The sequence below is a fragment of the Erythrolamprus reginae genome, chromosome 3 (genome assembly GCF_031021105.1).
Source record: "Erythrolamprus reginae isolate rEryReg1 chromosome 3, rEryReg1.hap1, whole genome shotgun sequence".
Classification (NCBI taxonomy): Eukaryota; Metazoa; Chordata; class Lepidosauria; order Squamata; family Dipsadidae; genus Erythrolamprus; species Erythrolamprus reginae.
In genome coordinates this window covers 184,410,406-184,426,208 of record NC_091952.1, presented here as the reverse complement: position 1 = coordinate 184,426,208, position 15,803 = coordinate 184,410,406, and the positions used below count along the sequence as shown (strand labels likewise).

At 35.8% G+C, this 15,803-nt stretch overlaps 1 protein-coding gene across 5 annotated transcripts in view; it reads left to right on the top strand.

The window, feature by feature from the left end:
- GPLD1 (glycosylphosphatidylinositol specific phospholipase D1) overlaps nucleotides 1–15,803 on the top strand; it is a 48,393-nt gene that overhangs the window by 12,282 nt on the left and 20,308 nt on the right. For 4 of the 5 annotated variants that reach the window (XM_070747370.1, XM_070747374.1, XM_070747369.1 and 1 more), the window contains 11 exons: nucleotides 1,823–1,901; nucleotides 3,115–3,212; nucleotides 4,629–4,739; nucleotides 5,865–5,913; nucleotides 6,669–6,723; nucleotides 8,634–8,741; nucleotides 11,410–11,437; nucleotides 11,528–11,667; nucleotides 12,082–12,147; nucleotides 13,230–13,350; nucleotides 15,290–15,429. In XM_070747370.1, the coding sequence (XP_070603471.1) occupies nucleotides 1,823–1,901; nucleotides 3,115–3,212; nucleotides 4,629–4,739; nucleotides 5,865–5,913; nucleotides 6,669–6,723; nucleotides 8,634–8,741; nucleotides 11,410–11,437; nucleotides 11,528–11,667; nucleotides 12,082–12,147; nucleotides 13,230–13,350; nucleotides 15,290–15,429 (995 nt within the window). The remainder of the gene's footprint in view (nucleotides 1–1,822; nucleotides 1,902–3,114; nucleotides 3,213–4,628; nucleotides 4,740–5,864; nucleotides 5,914–6,668; nucleotides 6,724–8,633; nucleotides 8,742–11,409; nucleotides 11,438–11,527; nucleotides 11,668–12,081; nucleotides 12,148–13,229; nucleotides 13,351–15,289; nucleotides 15,430–15,803) is intronic. The other variant, XM_070747373.1, reaches the window with a different exon arrangement.

The following is a 15,803-nucleotide window of genomic DNA, read 5'->3' as shown; positions in this document are numbered from 1 at the left end:
ACTGGTGGTGCACAATATAGATAGTCTTCGAGTTATGGCTATGATTGAGCTCCAAATTTGTTGTTGAGTTGTGAAACAGTTGTTAAGTGAATTTTGCTTCATCTTACTTGCCATAGTTGTTAAGTGAATCGCTTCAGTGGTTAAGGTGGTAATACAGTTGTTAAGTGAATCTGGCTTCCCCATTGACTTTGCTTGTCTGAAGGTGGTCCCAGGATCCCAGAACATTGCAACCATCACAAATGTGAATCAGTTGCCAAGCGTATGAATTTTGCTATTTGCTGGGAGGCAGAGGCAGATTTTCCTCCCTTGCTTTCGTCCCCCAAAACTAAGGTGCGTCTTATACAGTGGTACCTCGAGATACGAGTTTAATTCGTTCCGGACCTGGGCTCTTAAGTCAAGCAAGTCTTATCTCGAACGACTTTTCCCCATAGGAATTAATGTAAATAATTTTAATTGGTTCCAGCCCTCAAAAAACTCACAAAGTTAGTCTAAATTATGCAGAAAGACATGTTTTTAATGAAGAAATGTACATGTACATATAAATGAATAATGAAGTTTCTTTCACTTAACTTGTAAACTTTCTTAAACTTTTAAATTTACATATGTTCAACTTCTCTGCCATCCAATCCTGTAGGACAGAGGTCCCCAACCCTTTTTGCAGCAGGGACCGGCTTTAAGCGATCAAGAGAGGAATGGGTGAATGAATGGACGGAGGGTGGGAAGGAAGGAAGGAAAGAGGGAAGGGACAGGAACAGAGGAAGGAAGCAAGGAAACTTATGAAAGGGGAGAGTAAGAGAGGAATGAGTGAAGGGAGGGAGGGAGGGAAGAAGGTGGGAAGGAGAAAGAAAAGAAGAAATAGAGGAAGGGAAGATAAAAGAGAGAAAGAAAAAGAGCAAGAAAGAAAGAAAGAAAGAAAGAAAGAAAGAAAGAAAGAAAGAAAGGGGGAAGGGACAGGAACAGAGGAAGGAAGCAAGGAAACTTATGAAAGGGGAGAGTAAGAGAGGAATGAGTGAAGGGAGGGAGGGAGGGAAGAAGGTGGGAAGGAGAAAGAAAAGAAGAAATAGAGGAAGGGAAGGTAAAAGAGAGAAAGAAAAAGAGCAAGAAAGAAAGCTGCAAGCACCCCCCCGAGCCCCCCAGGCCGGCTGCAACCTTTTAAAACACGCGCGCCGCTTCGCAGCTGTCTCCTGAAGCCGAACGCGGAAGTTAGCGTTTGGCTTCAGGAGACAGCTCCTTGGCGCTTGTATCTCGAATTTGGGCTTGTAAGTAGAACAAAAATATCTCTCCCCTCCCAGCTCTTATCTCGAGTTGCTCTTAAGTAGAGCAGCTCTTATGTCGGGGTTCCACTGTACTCTGAAAAATGTGGTATGTTTTTAGCCGTTATTGGGTGAAAGGAAAAATAATGATTTAAATAATAATGTGTACAATGAATTATAGAATATGCATACTCTATAAATATCTATAGAGTATATTGCTATTGAATAATATGAGTTAGGCAACCGACTTCCCAGTCTGGGTAGTATTTTGAGGACAGCTCTCAGAATTTTCTGTAAGCATTTTGAAAGGCATTATACAGAAAAAAGGTGCACATCTGGATTTAAGATAGATTAGTTACCTTACTGCGGAAATGACCTCTAATAAGTATTAGCCAAGGCAGATGCCTGTTTAGAACAACTCTCTAATAATTTGATACTAATGACAAATCTCTCTCAGATCTCCTCTAATCTTTCAGGGGAATGATTTTGATAAATAAACACACGATTTTAAGCTTTATAATAAAATCCTTTTAATGCTTATATGTTTGTTTCTTTGTTCTATTGTGCAGTTAATACTAGCTCACCAAGATGCATATCAAGCAGGAAGTCTATATCCTGATGCTTTTTATTCTGTCATCTGCCAAAACGGTAGGAGATCCCAGGTCACATATTATTTTTTAATATGATCACATTATTGCAAAAATAGGCCAGTCCATTTATGAATGAAGTTGTCTGGAATACATCAATAAGTGTGAATATGTTCTTGATGCGCTACAATCATGTAGGGCAACCTGTCATCTTTAGGCTCTAATGAGGCATGCCTCTTCTTAAGTTTTAGTTTTGTTCTGCCCCAGTTTAAAATGTAACAAACACCCAGTTTGCATTAACTTAATTTAATTAATAAACCACTAATAACTAGCTTAGTAGTGAGCACACACCACACACACAAATTTAAAAGCAATCTTTTCTTACAAAAAATCTCAGCTGCTAATTAATCTTCATTAGCAGCTGGCATAATTCAGCAAAGTTTTAAATCATAGCAATGTAATTAATTCTTATCATCTCACAAAGTTTCAAAGACTTGGCAAAATGCCTAGAAGTCTTTATCTATAAGCAAAGCAGAAAAACAGAGTGGAGAGTTTCTTAGACACGAGGTACTCATGACAGATACACGATTCTAAACAGTTGTTTCCTGCAGCCATTCAGCTTCCTCTGCTGTCCTTAAGTAGACTAGGGGAGTGGCCAATTAGCCCCAAGTCTTACTCCCGAGGAGACCTCCTCTGGAGTAACCACTCCTACCTCTTGGCAACACTGTGTACTCTTGCATTAAAAAGAAAAGAAGCCTCTTCCTCCTCATCACTGCCAAGAGGTGGTGGAGGTTTTGAAGACCCTGATTGAGATTCTGCCTCTGGCACCAGGTCCACACCAGCCTCCTCACTGTCTGACTTGTGTGCCAACTGCACAGGCTATTGGCGCATCACAAAGCTGATCTCTTGAATGGGATCTGCTATCAGCTGCACAGCCACTGGTGGGCTACAACAGCTTTATTATTTTGGCTTACAGCATATAGTCAAATCATTCTAAGTACCCCATCTTCAGAGCTAACAATATACTGCAATTATCTGAAATATTTTTTAGTGCACATTGTATTAATGCACATTGTATTGGCATGGGATCTTGGATGTTTTTATTGTTCACATTATTGGGATTTTATTAAATGTTTTGCTGTATACATTAAAATATTTTCATGTAATACTTTGCCATTAAAATGTTACTGAATGTTACCTTCTGCATGACTAAAATGCAACATGGAGAATAAATATGAGAGGTTCTTCTATGTTTCTATGTTTTTTAATGTCAGGGTTGTTCCATTATGTTTCTGAAGACACTCACTGGTCACCTTTTCTCAACACAAGTATCCATTACATTAGAAAAAACTATCCGCAGCCATGGGAAGAGGTAATAACATTTTACATCTGTTGTCCCCTTTGAAGCCCCGAATACTCTTTTCCACTGTATTTCTCGCTCATCTTTACACCTAAAAATAGAAGGTAAGAAAAAAAAAGTCAGTTCTATTGGTGATCAGTTAGACCAGGGGTAGGCAAAGTTGGCTCTTCCATGACTTGTGGACTTCAACTCCCAGAATTCCTGAGCCAATCATGCTAGCTCAGGAATTCTGGGAGTTGAAGTCCACATGTCATAGAAAAGCCAACTTCGCCTACCCCTGAGTTAGACAGCTGTTTTGATTAGCTAAAAACAGGGCTTTGGATTTTGCTCTCATTCCATCTGATTCGTGGTCAGGTGTGAAATGCTACTTGTTCGGCTCAGTTCGGGCATACTGGTAGCGGTTTCTGCCAGTGGTTCGGAAGACCAATAGCAGCAGCAGCATGAGGCTCCACCCACCCATCCAGATGTTGCCATTTTCTTGTTTTTAACCCACTGTGCATGCACAAACATTTATGTACATGTACAGAGAGTGAAAAAGTGCTCTCTTCCGAACTGGTAGGAAAGTGAAGTAGATTTCATCACTGTTTTCACTATATTTGAAAATGTAGCAGTCAATAAAAGCTACTCAAGAATCATTCAAATAAGGAAAACAAATTGTCTTTTGAAATGATTCTTTTATTCTTCTTCTCTTGATTCTCCACTAGTCAGATATATTATAATTACAGTGATTAAATTTTTCTGGGGGGAAAAAAGACAAACCTGAAAAGGGGGGAAATTTAAAAGAGGTCCATAAGAATAAAACATTTTAATTGTTAATATGTGTAACTTTGTTTTACAAATGCAAATTCTAGAGCAAAAGAAACTAAGAAAAGTTTACAAAAATATCTAGATAATGAAAAATATAAAATGTAAATTTACTTTTAAAAGACAGTTGCATTTCCATATTTTTTCACAACGGGAAAGACTTTGTGTTAAGTGGTAGCGTTTGTACAGTAAAACAAAAAGGACAAAATAAAGGCTAAAAGTGAGTTTTTGAAAAGTACGTTAAAGTACTACTTTCTGAAGTAAGGGGTTATCTTTATAAGAAATGATTACTGTTAATATATACCACAGTGATTGATTCATCTCTAATTTGGTGGTGAAAATCATCTAAATCAAATAGGTCTGTAGATTCATATTTGTTCCTCTTCCCTTTTCTCATTTATGTTTGTCTTTAGAACCATTTTTTATTCATATGAAGTGTGATCATTTCAAATATTAAAACTAAAGCTATCTAATTCATATTTGTATTTGTGAAATTGCAATCAATTTTCATCACCAAATAGACTGGCTCACAAGTATCACATATTGTCTGTCTTTTGCCCTCTTGGTTTTAATGATGTTACTATGGAGTTGTTCTTTTTCAAAAAAATAAATAATGGTACATAGGCTACAGAAAAACTGGTGGCTTTTCTCTTTGGGATTGCCTCGCACATGGTGGCAGATGTAAGCTGGCACAGCTTGGGGATTGAACAAGGCTTTCTACGGGCCATGGCAGCTGTAAGTAGTGTTCTAATTCTAAGTATAGTGGTACCTCTACTTAAGAATGCCTCTACTTAAGAACTTTTCTAGATAAGAACCGGGTGTTCAAGATTTTTTTGCCTCTTCTTAAGAACCATTTTCTACTTAAGAACCCGAGCCCAGAAAAAATTCCCAGGAAATTTGAGAGCAGCACAAAGACCCGGGCAGTTTCCTGCCCTTCTACCTGGATTTCTCTCTCTGGCGCAGTGTATGGGAGGCAGCCTCGTGCCGGGCATATAAAAGGCACATGCTCCTCCTTGCCGCCTCAGAGTCCCTCTTTTTTTTTTTAAGCCTTAAAGTTTTGGATGTTTTTGATTCCCCTCACTTCACCTTCTTCCTTCGGCAGTGACTGTCCTCCTCCTCTTCTTCCTCCTCCTCCCACCCAAATTTCGAGCTTTTATTTCTTTCCTAATGGGTTTGCATGCCTTATTTGCTTTTACATTGATTCCTATGGGAAAAATTGTTTCTACTTTCAAGCTTTTCTACTTAAGAACCTGGTCACGGAACAAATTAAATTCTTAAGTAAAGCTACCACTGTATAGGGTTTTCTCGTGCTCTTATTTTACAACTTTGTTTATTGTTTTGCCTTATCCTTACAAATGGCAATAGAATATTAAAAAATAAACCAGACGCATGTCTGCAACGCTGTTATAAACCATAACAAAAAACTATATATACATGTATATTTAATGACTAATGTTTCAACCATATCTTTGAATATCCATATGTTGCTCTTTTAAAGTATATACATACCTTATAGCAAAAATATTTGCCTATTGGGCTTCTTTTTTAGTTTTTTATGAATTAAAACTGTTAACTGTAAAGCTGTTTATATGCTGGAGCTGATTTAAAGCACTTGGGCAGTTCTGAAACTAGGTAGAAGAGAAACAAGAAACAGAGGGATTTTTGCAATTGATTGACAACAAATTAGTACTGGTAGGCAATTCCTATATACATGGCAGGGAAAAAGCCACAAGGGATTGTTTTATCTGTACAAATTGGATTAGTTTTTTAAAAAAGAACTTTTTTTAAAAAGCACTTAACATTTCTTTGGTTGTTAAAGAGATAATTAATTATAAATAATATTGTTTCTTTTTTATTTAGATTGATTTTCATGGCTCATATTCACAAGCTCATTCTACTGGTGATTTTGGTAATTTATGTACTTATGAATCCTTGAAAACTCCCCCCAAATTTCCTTTGAATGTCTCAAAGGAGATGGCCTTCTATAATTGTATTTGAAAAGTTTATGTGCATGTGAGTGTTGTTATGGTACACATGTACCATAGATGTTCTCCATTTTGGTTTCCCCTGTCCCTATAAGAAATTGATATTCAATATATATCAGTTGTTGTTTTCCATTTCTGATATATTCCCATTAGATACAGTATATTTTAATGGAATTATAAATTATCGATTCCACTTTACATTAAGATGGAACTTTACATTATTCAGAGGTCTATATATAACAAGTGAGATTTTCTAAAATTGTAGATTCTCATGATGTATCACAAGTTATTTTTGAAATTTATTTTGACTTTCACAAGTCATTTGATCCTTAGTGCACAAGGGCTGACATTTCAAAAACTATCATTGGCATACCAATTCCTTTGATACTGTCTCATTATGGCTATAAAACATGTGTTGCTAGCTATCTAAGAGAGAGGGAAAAAACCACGATCCGCATAGAAGGGCTGCCAATCTTATACAAAAAACCCTCATGTGACTTATCCAATATTACTTCAATGCTTACAATATGTCATACTTTCAGACATGAATTGTTGTCCTGTGAAGATTGTGTTAGATTAAATCATATGGGATTATATTCATAAAGCTCCAAAATGATGATACAACTTTTGTTGTTCTTTAATAAATCGATGACATACACTCCTTTCATTCTAATTTTAGGGGGAGATGTGTTAAGCCAATATGAACTTGATTTTGATTATTTGAAAGCAAGCTGGTAAGAGCCCACAAATGCAATCGTTGATGTTTGATGCATATGGACATTGATACAAGCATTCACACAGTGTTGCAAATTGCTGAGGAAGGTCAAGAGAGAAACAGTTACTGAAATCTATTACTGTATTTTTTTCTTCTCATGCAGTCAGGTGCTCAAGAACCATTGTGAATTTATTCACAAATACAATTCAAAAAGAATAGTAAACGACTATTGCAAACATGTAAAGATGGGCAGAGAGAAAAAAAGATAGACTAAAAAGAAAATAGAGAAAGAAAGGAAAATGGTTACATTGTACATCATTTCCATTTTATTTGCATTCCTGATGAATCAAAAAGCAAACTCTATATATCTCCTTGTTGCTTTATCTAATCCATATATCAATTGTTTACATTTTAAATAAGTTTACAAAACTTATTTTTTTTAAAAAAAGAACCATTGTGAATTAGAGTTTCATGTGGTACTGAATGAAGAAGATCAAGGGTTTAGTAGAACATAGTCCACAGCTTTACATAATGCTAGATGGGTCATATTAGCATCTAGTATTCATGGTTCACTTAGTACAACTTTCATTTCTAGTAATGGTATCCATTACCTTGACTACATTTTGCTCTGATTACTTTAATGCATTCTGTGCCAGGTTCACAGATAGTATGAAACCTATATTTCTGAGAAATCTTACATTATTTGCCAATTGCTTTTTTAAAATTCAGTTTTACTTTTATTAATTTTTGAAGCTATAATCATAGGTTGTTGAATGTTTCTATTTTTTTAAAAATGGAGAGCAGGGGAAGAATTTCGATGGTCTAAGATCAGACCATACAACATTTACAGTTTTACACCTATGAAAATAAAGCTAATAAATTGGGCATTACGATGTATAGTTTAAGTTTACTGTAACTCAGAATATTGTATTGTAGAGCAGAGTATTGCCTATAATAGTTCTTTTTCATTTAGCTTTGTTTGTTAGATTTCTAGCCTTTCCTCCAAGAGCTTAAATTCCTAGTCCTAGAAAAATTAACTTAAGCTGTTTGGAATACAAACCTGTGCTCTATAGGACAGGTGTCAAACTTGTGCTGTTACATTGCCGTCATGTGACATTCCGTGACATTTTTTCCCTTTGCAGAGCTGGAGTGGGTGTGGCCTGCACGTGACACCCCGCGATTTTGACACCCCTGCTCCATAGTTCCCTCTAAGCTGAGCAGTGAGCAATCGCTCACTTAAAAATCATCATCAACTCAGAGTTTTCCAAACCTGCCCAGAAGCCGAGAGGGAAAGAGTGAGAGGGAAGGAGAGAGAGAGGAAGAGAGGAAGAGAGAGAAACAGATAGAAAAAAGAGAGTAAGGAAAAGAAAAAGAAAAAGAATGGGAGTAAGGAAGAGAGAAAGAAAATCAAAATCTAGTTTGAAACTAGCTCAACTATTTAAGTGGCATTTTGATATTGATAGAGTTGCCCTATTATGAGCTCACTGTTATAGACACACAGTACAGTATTTTATTTTGAAATTCTCTGAGGCAAAACAGGGTGGGATTTTTATTTGTTTGTTTGTTTGTTTGTTTGTTTGTTTGTTTGTTTGTTTGTTTGTTTATTTATTTATTTATTTATTTATTTATTTATTTATTTATTTATTATTTCTGTGCCGCCCAGTCCCGAAGGGACTGCCGCTCAGACACTATACTTTTCCGCCCCCCCCCCCCAAAAAAAAATTAGAGGGAACACTGCCCTGCTCTACAGTATAACTAAGGTGCATCATGCTACCAGTTACATATTGCTGATGTACTGTTTGATTAGTATTTGATTTCTATAATATTTCCAATATTTATCTGGAAGAGGAGAGAAAGAATTGATTTAGTTAATCTATTATGCCAATGAATTTTGCTTCTGATAATTAATTTGTATATTAATACTTTTAGGTATGTACCTGTTAAAGATTTACTATCAATCTATGAAGATTATTATGGAAAGGAGGTGATAACTGAAGATACTATCATTGACTGCACATATATGCAACTCCTTAATCTGTAAGTCAAAGTCAAAGTTAACATGTTTTAAAACAAATCAGGAGAGTTTGTTAATTAGTGATGGGTTGTCAAGCAAGGGTTGAAGAAACCCTGGTATATAGTGAAAGTTGGACAAGATCAAGTGTAAAAAAGGGAAGTCTTATTGAGGGGATATTTTTATATTTTGGGAGCAAGTATCCAATAAGATGGACTAGTAGGATGATAAATAGTTTGATAATTTTATCTGACCAACTACATCTAAGAGCTTAAATAAAGTTATAAAGGATGTACAGGAGTCTTCAATTTATTAACCACAATTGGGGCTGGAATTTTGGTTGGTAAATTGTGTGGTCATTAAAGAAGTCATCACATGACCAGGGTCTTATTTTATGAACATTTTTTCTGCAATTGTTAAGTAAATCATTCAATTATTAAGGCAGTCAGACAATCAGTTGCATCCAACATCCTCCATTGTCTTTGCTTATTGGAAGCCAGCTGGTTGCAAATCACAATTACGTGAACTGGGACCCTGGGTAAATGTGAGCTGGTTGGCAAGCGCCCAAATTGTGATCACATGACCATGAGAGTCAATATGTAACTTTGAGGACTTTTCAGTGTCATTATATTTTTATTCAATAAATGGTCAAAAGTTGGGGATGGTAATTATTGGTACTGAAATAAAAACTATACATATGAAGTAAAGTGGCAAGAAGCAAAAGAGGAATGTCTTTCTAGTGAAATACACTGATCTATCTCACTTTATAGTTTGACTTTTTGTTTCATTTTAAGAACATGCATACATTACCTTAGGACAATGGCTATTGTATCTTTTCATTATTTCTTTCCTGGGGTGCTTAATAAGGTGTATTCTTGCTTTTATTGTTTCAGTATTTTTGCTGGTTATTTAATCTAAATAATAATGTTATAATCAGACAACTGTTATTATTGACTGGAGTCAAAAGCAAACAATATACAATATATATGTCACATGTTTTTGCTGAATTTGAAAATTAAGGGAGACTAGGAGAGATCTATTTCAGCCTTATTTTGGCCTCATCAGCTAGCCATACCCTCACTGGGACTTGAACCTGCAACCTTTGCCTTGTAAGGCAGAGGATTAACCTCTAGGCTACAGTATCCAATCTCTTCAGCTCTGTACCAGGGAAGGGTTACATATTTTTGTGTCGAATCACCCTGGTATATTGAAGGAACATTACAGTTCCTTTTTTGTCTCTCGGCCCAATATATTGTATATTGTATTATATATACTGTATATATATTATATATATTATATATATTGTTTTTGCTGAATTTATGAAAATTAAGGGAGACTAGGATAGATCTATTTCGGCCTAGTTCTGGCCTCATCAGCTAGCCATAGCTTCTCAGTGGGATTTGAATTTACAGCCTTTGCCTTGTAAGGCAGAGAATTAACCTCTAGGCTACAGTATCTAATCCCTTCAGCTTTGTACCAGGGAAGTGTTATATATTTTTTCTATCGAATCACCCTGGTATATTGATAAACACACACACACACACACACGTGCACACAACCTCTGATGGTTGTTTCAAAAAATCCTTTCTTATTTAGCACCTAAAAGACAAGAACAAACATATGTGGCAAATTTCAAATTTGTAGGCTTTACGGTTCTGGAGATTTTGTGATTATAGCATGAATGGTTTTTGTATGTGTATGTCAACATGTAGATGTAGATGTACCATTTCCCTGAAAATAAGATCCTGTTTTATATTTTTTGAACCCTGAAATAATCAGTTGTCCTTACTGCCATGCACTCAAAAGCCAGGTTGGGCTTATTATCAGGGGTTATTTATTTTGGGGAAAACAGGGTATATGTATACCTATACGTATACCTATACGATGTATATGTATATGTATATGTATATGTATATGTATATGTATATGTATATGTATATGTATATGTATATGTATATGTATATGTATATGTATATGTATATGTATATGTATATGTATATGTATATGTATATGTATATGTATACGTATATGCAGGGGTGGGCTGCTGCCCAAACGGGGGAATGCAGAGCACTCATTTTGCACTGAAAGATGTTGAAAGAAAATGCAGGGCATCCTGCATAAGTGTGGTAGTAAAAAGTTTGGTAGCCCTTCACTGCGTATAAGATAGCCACTATACAGAATACTGTATTGCTTTAAACTTCCCATGTGTATTGATCCTTTTAAATAGGGCAGATTATGTTTATATAAATACCTTCATTTTAAGAGAAGTCCAGTGCAACTTTGAAATCAGTGTCAGGATGATGAAAAAGTATTTCAACTTTTGATGGTCTGTCAGCAATCATTGCTTCCATAGTAAACATTTATAATCCTGTATTAAACTGTGGTTAATCCGAACGAGGGAAGGAAAAGAGGGAGAAGTAAGGGGGTAGGAAAAATTAGAGCATGACACTTGTAATTTATCTCATAATGACCTGTACTTCATTCAGAACACTTGTAATTGGAATTGGCTCATTCTTAATAAAAATGTTATTAGCAGCCATTTCAAAGATATATGAATTCTATGAGTTTCAAAATATCCATTGCGTCTTTTTGGTATTGTCAAAGGAAATATACAAAACTTGGTCTTCAAGAAGCATTTTTTCTTCATTGAAAAGTTCTATAATGATAGTAAATTATAAATATTTGCTTCCTTAGCTATGCCGAGATCATTGCTTCTGCCAATGTAAGTATATTTTTCTAAAAAAGAAATTTGTTGGAATTGAATGTTGAAATAGACTGCTTAACTAATTACATTACATCTTATTCTTCATAGCTTTACCCCATCTATGCCAATAAGTCCCCATTTTTAGTGGACAAGTTCTATGACTATTTCCTTGGTGGAGTGAATGATATGGCATTCTCATCGAATAATATTTTTCAGTTAACCAGTCGGATGTTAAACAATGGGTCTAGGTGAGGTATCGGTTAATAATTCCAAATGATTGTTCCTGGGGGGAAAACATACTGGTTTTTTTCTACATCGAGAAATGCATTTTTCCCCAAAAGATTTATTCAACCAAATTATGATTCAAAATGTGGACAGTATGGAATGCGTATTTCATTTCTGCTTGTTAGAGTTTATTTTTAATTTTAACTGGTAAAGTATTATTAATAAGCTAAAAATACTTCAGCTTCCCCTTGCTTTACAGATCTGTGGAGGTCATAAATGCATGGATTGGTTATAAAGTTATTTCATCATTGCTGTTGCAACGGAATGGTCACTAAGTGAAGCAGTCCCTAAATGAGATCTATGTAGGGGGAGTTGTGAGCATGGTAAAAGTTGAAAGATATTAGATACATTTACAATCTATTAATGCTTTTTTTCAGTGGCTGCTTTATTCCTGAGAATCCTTTGTTTATACGCTGTGAAGATGAACAGAGTAATCTTCCGATGTGAGTATATTAATTAGCCTAATTTAAATAGTGGCAAGAATTAACTCCAAGATTTATATTATTCTTTAATGTGGGAAATAATGTAGTTTTATTTTTTGACCATGACTTGGCAACAGAGAGAAATACCCATAGCTATGCAAAACCCAGTAACATTTTTTTGTTCATTTTTGGAATTACTTTCAAAACATCCCCATTGCAGTGCAGTTGTTCTTTAGGGATATGCAATACATTTAAGCCAATCCTGTCTTACGGTTTTATTTCAAATTGTTGTATTTATTAAACAAGATATATTAAAGGCAATCTTGTAAGTGCATTACAGAAAATAAATATTGCTGAGATATTATTTTATTTATGGAATTTGTTCACCCCCTCTGTCCAAAATGACCTTTAGGTAGCTTACAAATATTTTTTTATATTAAAAATACACAAGGTGTCAGTAATACGTTAACAAAACATAATGTAACTTCATCATTTCATTAAAATTTGCATTAAGCTAATATCGATGCCAATGATTCAACAGTCAGCAATTTTGAGTGCAAGAGACAACTATTATATCAGCTTCAATTTCTTTTTATTTTATTAAGAAAATTTATATGGCTGCACGATTCACTCATAGTGATTCCAAGTGGTTTAAATAAAGAGTTAGTATAAACTTTATAATGAAGGACTGTCATTAAAAAAACACATTAAAGTTCTAAAATCCCCAGTGTGAAGAACTGCAGAGACAACAAGGTAACGAGCATTTAAATTAAACTTGGTTCAGATTTATTTATTTGTTTGTTTGTTTGTTTGTTTGTTTATTCATTCATTCATTCATTCATTCATTCATTCATTCATTCATTCATTCATTTATATGCCACCCCTCTCCGAGAACTCTCCGAGGAATTATTTAAGAGCAATCAGAGTCTCAATTCAGAAAAGCGGGAAAACATTTTGTTATTTTGTAACTAAAATATTTGATTTTGTTTAAACTCATTCATTTATTTTTGCTGTCTGCACTGTGCATTTATCCAGCCCCATACTTATCCTATTTTTATCCTCCTATATATAAACTTTCTACTTTTTGTATCTTATTTCAATAGGTTTAAAAAATCCAGACCTCAACACCAGAGGAAGATATCTTCTGAAGTAGCCAAATCAGTTGAAAAGAATATCCATTATACAGAAAGAGGAGTTTATTTAAAAGTTCCCCATTGGACAAAGGTAATTTCTTTCGGGTCTAAACATTAGTGGTAAGGAACCACTTGCAATTTAGAGATTAATTGCTGGAGCTTCTCAGGACTGGACATCTTTTCTTTCTTTAATTCTTTTAAATGTTCTTCTTTCAATAATATCCCAGCTCAGTGGTATATGCAAGGGAGGTCAAAAGAGGCACAGTGGTGGTTGCAGAAGGATGATCAAACCCTTTCACATTTGATGAGGACCCGGATTGTGGGGGCAAGATGCTGGCTCTGTTAAAAAGTGCTATTGCTAACATGTTGTAAGCCACCCTGAGTCTAAGGAGAAGGGCGGCATAAAAAAAATGAATAAATAAATGAACATGAGGCATTAATATGCATGCAGAAGTTGCCTGGGCTTTAATCGTGTTGTAAGTTTTATTCTTTAGTAAATATAGAATTTGTTCTGACTCTAAAACTGCAGTCTTGAGTATAGTTGGGCAAGATTTGCTGGATGGATTCAGAAGAGGGAGAAAAACAAAAGTTGATGATGGGGAAATGCGGAAGGAGCCATGCAGAAAGCGAAATGGTTTGTCCTTGCTGAGAGAATTGGTAGCTTTGTGTAACCCTCACCAGTTTTTGAGTGGTTTTCCCAGCAATTCTATTGGCTACAAAATTAAACTCAAAATATGAGGAGGTGTAATATACATAGAGTCACATTGTCTTCCATTAGTAGGAGTACACCAGTTCTAAATCCCATCACTGCCAGTTTGCTTGCAAGCAAAGCTTCTGCGCATGTGCAGAAGCGTCCAAGTTGGGTGGGCGGAGCCTCCCATCTCCTCCACTACTGGTTCGTAAAACCGTATCCTACCAGTAGCAACCCATCGCTGGAGTACATGCTAAGCAGTGTCTTGCTCAAGGATGGCCTACTTGGTGTTTCTTGAGGCCAGGAATAGATGTGTTCATCAGCCTGCCCTGAAGGGAGACTGCCTGTGATTTATTGCTCCAGTACAAAAGTAGTGGTTTCCCATTGTTGCCCAGACAAGCTAAGTTTAGTTAAAAGTCAGTGAATAGTTTAACTGGGCATAGCTTAACTGTGTGGGTGGGGTGGGGAGGCTCACAGGAGGGGTGGGGGATGCTGAAAAAATTGGCACCAAAAAGATCCATTTCCTCTTCTCATTTTTTTTACCCTCTTTGTATATCGCTCTATGAATTATAGGAATACAGTGTTCGCTTGATTTTCGCGGGTCCGAACTTCGCGAATAGCCTATACCACGGTTTTTAAAAAAATATTAATTAAAAAATACTTTGCGGGTTTTTTCCTAAACCACGTTTTTCCTCGCCCGATGACATCATACGTCATCGCCAAATTAATAAATTTTGCAAATAAATAATAAAAAATATAATTATTGTTAATAAATAATTATGTTTATAAATATCAGGATCACTAAGTGTCTTATTTAATGGCGAGTACCAGTAATAATGGTGAGTAAATGGGTGTTAAGGGAATGGGAAATGGTAATTTAGGGGTTTAAAGTGTTAAGGGATGGTTTGTGATACTGTCCATGGCCAAAAATGATGTATTTACTTCTGCATCTCTACTTCACGGAAATTCGACTTTCCCGGGCGGTCTCGGAACGCATCCCCTGCGAAAATCGAAGGGACACTGTATCTGCAACATGAATGAGCACTTTACTGTTGACAAAAAGGACAGCATATATTTTTTTTTAAAAAAATTCTCCCAGGGGAAACTTCTCTAGTTAGCAAACAATACAAGAAATCATTGACATGTGTTGCATTGATATCTTCTATATTGTGAAATGAACACTCTTAATACAGAAATAGCCGTTTCAATGTCATGGCAGGCTTCTGCATTGCAATAATGTCTCTACAAAATGAGAAATGGACATTGACGTCTAATATAAATTGCTACTCCAGCATCTGGTAAAGAGTTACAGTGTTTTTGATCACATATTATATCTCAGAATGATCGTCAGCTCCGAAATAGTGACACAACAGAGAGTTGGATGAATGTGCTAGGAGTCTCAAAGCAAAGCTCATCGAAATACATCACCAAGCCCAGTGCTTCATATTTTCTGAAAACTCCATATGCAAAACTTGGATCGTGAGTGCTGATTTATTCATTTGTTTCTGCTTCTCTCTCTCTCTCTCCCCCCACACATACACATAGTGTGTATGTGTGTGTGTGTGTGTGTGTGTGTGTAGTCTTCCCTGGTACAAACGATACAGGAGATGAGCCTGTAGCCTAGAGGCTAAGGCCACTGCCTTACAATGGCCCCAGATTCAAATCCCAGTAAGGGTGTGGCTACCTGATAAAGGTAAATAAGCCCGAAATAGATCTATAGTAGTCTCCCTTTTTTTTCATTATCAGCAAAATATGTTACACACACATAAAGCATGGTCTGAGCTGCCATCCCTCTATAAATACTGGTGGGAATGTGTGGAGTGCTGGCTCAGCTGCTGCAAGTTTTACAAGAT